Source organism: Caloenas nicobarica, chromosome 3 (genome assembly GCF_036013445.1).
Source record: "Caloenas nicobarica isolate bCalNic1 chromosome 3, bCalNic1.hap1, whole genome shotgun sequence".
Classification (NCBI taxonomy): Eukaryota; Metazoa; Chordata; class Aves; order Columbiformes; family Columbidae; genus Caloenas; species Caloenas nicobarica.
Window position 1 is genome coordinate 87,457,315 of NC_088247.1, and position 6,000 is coordinate 87,463,314.

General features: G+C 40.0%; 1 protein-coding gene across 6 annotated transcripts in view; it reads left to right on the plus strand.

Moving 5' to 3' along the window:
- Nucleotides 1–3,154, plus strand: part of LTBP1 (latent transforming growth factor beta binding protein 1) — a 193,207-nt gene extending 190,053 nt beyond the window's left edge. For all 6 annotated transcript variants that reach the window (XM_065630477.1, XM_065630479.1, XM_065630478.1 and 3 more), the window contains 2 exons: nucleotides 754–903; nucleotides 2,147–3,154. In XM_065630477.1, coding sequence (XP_065486549.1) covers nucleotides 754–903; nucleotides 2,147–2,316 — 320 coding nt within the window. In that variant the 3' untranslated portion in view covers nucleotides 2,317–3,154. The remainder of the gene's footprint in view (nucleotides 1–753; nucleotides 904–2,146) is intronic.
- The last annotated feature ends 2,846 nt before the right edge of the window (nucleotides 3,155–6,000 follow it).

Here is a 6,000-nt window from a genome sequence, read left to right on the forward strand (position 1 = left end):
TCCTTATATATAAAAGCATAACTGTCAAAAAAGTCCCAAGACAGGCAGCACAAAAGCCATTGTACAAACCACTGGATACACAGACAACTCTCTAGCTTTGACTACTCACCATCTAGAATGATGACAAGGACCAATTGGTAGATGGCAGGTATTTGTACTGGCACCAGTCACTGGAGTACTGGCCAATGGGGTTGTTAGCAAACCACAACAGGAAACAGTCTCTGATTTTTCTGACTTTCCTTAAGACAGTTGAAATTGATGGGGTTTTTAATATGTTTTTTTCTAGATAAATTAGAATGCATCTCTTCCCCTCTACACACAACTTATTTTTCTAGAATACCGTTTAAGAAACTTTTACTGTAACGTGCACTACCACTTCTTACCTTTGTTTCCATGAAGGTTGATACATATACCAACTCAAACAAAAGGTGCTATTTAGAAAACACCATTATCCTTTAACAAATACACTGTCAAATTATGCAGCTTCCTTTACCAAAAAAATCACAGATTTTTAATACAAAAACTTAAGAATTCACAAAGTTGCTCAGTTTTCATCTTGAAGAATGTCAGAGCACTTTTCTAGTGCATTTAAAACTCCAGATGGTGCAGATCTGCTAAAGCTGACCTATTTTCTGCAAAGTCAAGTCACATTCCAGTAAACTTCTCCGAGAATTTCAGACTCTCACTATACATTTGGGTATACTGATTCAACAGCACTCTCACTTACTTGTTTGAAATTCTTTCTCCACCCAGGTTTTCTGAACAGCTTTGAGGAATTACAAGCAGAGGAATGCGGTATTCTGAATGGATGCGAAAATGGCCGATGTGTAAGAGTCCAGGAAGGCTACACCTGTGACTGCTTTGACGGTTATCACCTGGACATGGCCAAAATGACTTGTGTTGGTGAGCACAGTGTATTACTCCATCTTCTTCTGTTTGTCTGTCAGTTTACTCAGTCACTTGACCTAAGGAGGGGCTGGAGCAAAGGGCTTAGAGCTGATCACCTGAATTGTATTAAAGATGCCAACTTTGATTTACTGCACAGGCCAGTAAATATAATTACAGAAATAACTATGTTGGTGTTCTTCAGTTCATCTTGGTCATTACAGCTGTGTTCAGTTAAGAGCCTAGACATGAGCAGATGCACATTTGTGTAATGAAGCTTAAACTTGTATCAATAATTTAACACTAATATACAGAACAAATGTTTTTCAAAGGCTTTAGTGAGCTAACAGGATGGAATTGGATCCAGAGTAGAAAAGTAATTTTAGGAGCAGACTTTTAGACCTAAATATGCAGATAACCACTTGGTGGGGTCTGGCCCCTGATTCTCACTGATTTCAGCAGTCAACAGACCCAGCTGTTCCTCTCAGTCTCAAATGAGTAAATCTGCACAACTGCTAACCAGGACATCTCATGACTATGTCTTCAATTAAAACAATATACACGGGTATGGCAAGTGTCAGTGAGAAGATGAAGCAAAACACCACCCTTCCGTGTACACGCCTAGTAAAGACTGTGCGTGGGTATTTCAGTTTGAGGTCATACTAACCTTGCTTAGCATTGCGCTTCGTAACCCACAGCTGAGGTCTTCCAGCTGGGTCATGACAAGCTGCCTGCAGGCCAGGTAATCTTTATGACTTTATGGCAAGCTGGCATCCTTAGTGAGAAAAGATGTAGCTCCTGTGTATTTCAGGCCAGTGTTGCACAATATAGAGTACCGGTAGTTTGCTGTTCGCAACTATTTAGTTGACAACACCAGCAGCTCCTGAAGTATTTGATTTTTTAAAATACAGGAATTGTACTAAGAACTTGGAGCTTCTTCCTTATAAGCCACTTTTCAGTCATCAGATAAAAACCTCTAAGTGGTTGTTAAATTTTTGGGTTGCAGCTTAGGCTGAAATTGGACTCAGTAATCTAACAGTTTAAGGCTATTTATTACACTATTGATTTCCTACGATAACTTCTGCCTCTTCCCAATTCACCTGTTACACCTTTTGACGCAGCCTAATTCTACCTGATCTGAAGAGAAAATGAAGTTCTCAGTGTATTCATACAAGTTCTACTCCTGAGAGTGCTGGAAATAAATGAGTTTTACCTACACACCAGACTTAAGTGCATGTCTTTTGATGTCCCCTTTTTGCAGATGTCAATGAGTGCAACGAGCTGAACAACAGGATGTCTCTCTGCAAGAATGCCAAATGCATTAACACAGAAGGTTCGTACAAGTGTTTGTGTCTCCCGGGGTATGTACCTTCAGACAAACCAAACTACTGCACACCACTGAACTCAGAACTAGACAGTGAACTGGAGTAGATGAAAATCTCCGTATCCTAAGCCCATACAACTCTGCACTGTATAAAGAAAAGGAAGAAAAGTATTTAACTTGAGAAGAGAAGGCACCGGAGTAGCAACCATAAGGGGAAAAAAGCATTAAAATGTGTCAAAGGTGAGACACGGTGGGCTGATTGTATATCGGCTTCACCAAAGTGACAGACCAAATGGACACATTACTCTATATGAAAGAAACGATCAAGTATATAGTGTGTTCGTAAGAAAAAAAAAAAATCTTTGAAAATAAGCAAAAACAGTGCTGTTATTTTAAACAGAAGAGCTTTGTTTTTTTGGTTTGGGTTTTGTTGTTTTGGTTTTTTTTACTATTGCTTGATTAATTTGTCATTTAAATAGTGATGGAAATATTTTATATTACTATGTCATTTTTTGATTGTTCAGTTCCTTGCCTACTGTTTCTTTTCAGACCTTTTTTCTGATCAGTACAAATTCTATAATCCAGATATTCTTAGGCCATTTTATAAGAACTGTTACACAGGGTAATGCTCCTCCTTCTCTGGAACATTGGTCAGTGACTTGTTTTTAATTTGCTAGTTGTCTGCCCTGTGGAGCAGGCACCATTTGTTTTCAAATGTTTATATACCTTGGCGAAAAGTCCTTATATTCATTTTGTATTCTGTATGGTTGTTACTGCACTTAAAAGTCTTTAGATCCTTTCTTGCCAAGTTCAAAGCTGCTAGTGGACAACATTGGATTCCTTTTGTACATTAAAACAAAAGATTTTAGCTCATGTCTGTATTGTAATGTGTAAATTGAACACAAGAGAGATCTTGTATGATTACCCTAACATATTAAAACTCAATAAAAATACCTTTTTTTAAGAAAAAAGCTATTTACTAATTGGAGGCTTTTTTTTTTCTTTTTCTTTTATTGGTGTTTATGTTACAAGAATCAACCCCTCAGGTGTTTACGGTACTAGAATTCATTTACATTACAATAGTTATAGGGAGTTGTCTGGTGGCGGGCTTTTCCTTCTCATGCTGTTTTAATAAGACCAGAATCTGAATTAGTTGATGCCTGGAGTTAGGCTTCCAGAGGGAAGATTTCAAACACAGACCTACAGAAACTGTTTGACTTGGAAGCTGACTCCCATGGAATTTTTCTTCTTTCCTGGTTTAGGCGTGTTTCCCACTAAATCTACAAATAAGGCTCTTCAGTATGATGGCCTGGGTTTCAGAAAATAGAGAAAAGTGGGAGAATTTTCCTTTTCTTGATGAAATGTACCCTCCCATCAGCTCTGTTTTTCAGTGGAAGGAGAGAAAGAGATTAGGAGACTGACAGATGTTTCATTTTTACCTTCTCCAGAGTGAGTTTGCTTTGGAAATCCTGAAATAGGTCCTTTTGATATTGTCCAAATGAAACATTTCTCTTACGTCTTTTCGACCTGCCCTGCATTAAAAGAAAAAGGATAACATGAGACTTTAAAAAGTGGGTCAAATTGGGTCCAATTGTCTGAAAATTAGATTTTTATTTCTCATTTTACCAAAAAAAAAGAAATACTTGTTTTGGTTCTGAATCAAATTTATTTTCCAATATTTAGGTCAGTCACTGAACCAAAAATATCATACATTGTATTCCTTTCGGTACTGCACACTCAGCAGATCTCATCAAAGCCCATGTGCCTGTTAACATGCAAAGGCATCTGTCCTTCCCAGGGCCCCTCCTCTCTATCCGCTGGAATTTGACACTAGGACTAGTGAAGATATTGTACATTTAAGATCTGGGTATCTTAAAATGCAAGAAAAAAATGCTGAATAAAACTGCAGGGGAGAGGGATCTTTAAGGAAGAGGCTCTATGTAAAGTGCCCAACTCCCTTGACTTTTCCAGAATTGAGCAGGAAAACAGGGTGGAGAGCCAGTCACTCTTCCCAGTCAAAAGAGGTAGACTACAAGCACTACAGCTGGTCTATAATTAAAAAAATATATATATTGCTTAGCTGCTGTGGTTAAGGAGGAAGAAAGGTCTGGTATTGCTAGGGAATTCCTTAACTAATGAGCTCTTAGTTTTCCTGCTTAAGGTTAATCTTGCAGTCTTAATAAAACCCAAAGTCACAGTTACAGCCTTTCACTGGATTTAAGATGAGCTCTGCCCTATTTTCAGCTATCATGGAAATTCATAAAGACAGTGCTCCCCCGTCTCCCACCTCCAGGCAGCCTCCTCCTCCTTCAGAAACTGGCTGTGTTCACCTCTGAAAGACAGCCTAGGCCCCAAACCTGCCACTGCAATCTGCACCACAGCCTCAGATTTTGGACATCCCAGTACTCCTTCAATCCGTCCCCAGCTAGGGAGTTAAAATGGCAGTACGAGTCTCTGCTTTTCCTGAGAGTACACCAGTATGACAGCTGAGGAAATAACACTCAAACTTCAGTACCCAGAGACGTATTTGCTTACTAAACATGTAATTCTGAACCACAAGACTGGCTCCTTGCTGATTACTTAGATCTTTTTAAAACAACAGGTTTAGAATAGCCTGGGATTTTGCCATTCTCAGACAATATACCCTCCAACTCGCCTTGTGTTATTTTGGACAAAAAAAGAAAAAAAGGCTGTTCCACGAGCAGCAAAATTAAAATGAAGCCTGAATTCCTACAACCTTTCCTCATAACTTTCTTCTCAGTCAGACTAACTCCAGCTCCTTGCACCTCTGCCACTCTCAACAAGCACAGGCAGGATCCATCTGCAGCTGTGGGTGCCAGGACAGGGTGACAGATGCACGTGCATTGACTCAACTGCTGCCAAACCAAATATTGTCCATGCTTTTAGCAGGGAGGCTTAGTTGGGTCACTTGTCTCTAGTTGTTCATCGGACTCCACAGACCTCAGATTGTACTGGCCTTTTTGTCTCATTTGCCTTACACACATGGTTGAAATTGGTCATGGGGTTAAAAGCTACCAGTAGGTTCAGAGAGAGACGGCAGACGCTGGCTGTGGTTCCACAGAAAATAAACCAACCAGCAACCTAAGCCTAGGTGGTCTATTGGCCTACCCATTTCTGTTCACAAAAGAGGTTTTTGGTGTGTCCAGCTCCTTCCATCTCCCCTGCCTGATTCAAGAGGGCCACAGTTAGCCCAAGCCCTGAGTGAAGCTTGAAAACATTTTTCTGGTTCCAACAGCCATGTCTTCATCACAGCCACACTCTCCTATTACTATTACACTGTACAAGTAAAGAATATACTTTGTGCATGCTTGTGCCTTTCCCTTTTGCCTCTCCTTACCTCTAATATGCCTTAAAACACACACAGAGAGCTAAAAGCAGACCAAACAGCCTAAACTCCACTTACATCCCAGTGCTCAGTATTCCACATTGCCTGGCTCCAGGCCTTCAGAAATGCTTTAACAAAGGAACCACAATTGAAGGAATTAAGTGGAATTCAGCCGATCTGACCTCAGCCTCTGGAGCCCACCTACTTTGCCCCAGTGTACTAAGGCTGGTTCTGTCATTTCACCTGAAAAGCTGCGGGGCTTGGGAATACAATTTTGATTCATAGTTAAAAAAACATTTTCTTAACATCATTAAGATCAGGGATTGGACACCACGGATGTAGCCATTTACTTGTTACAAGAGCTGTGGTTTAGGTGAGAGCCCTAAAAATAGAGGAACTACCACGTACAATTCCATGATTCAAGTTTCTGAGTACAGCCATGTCT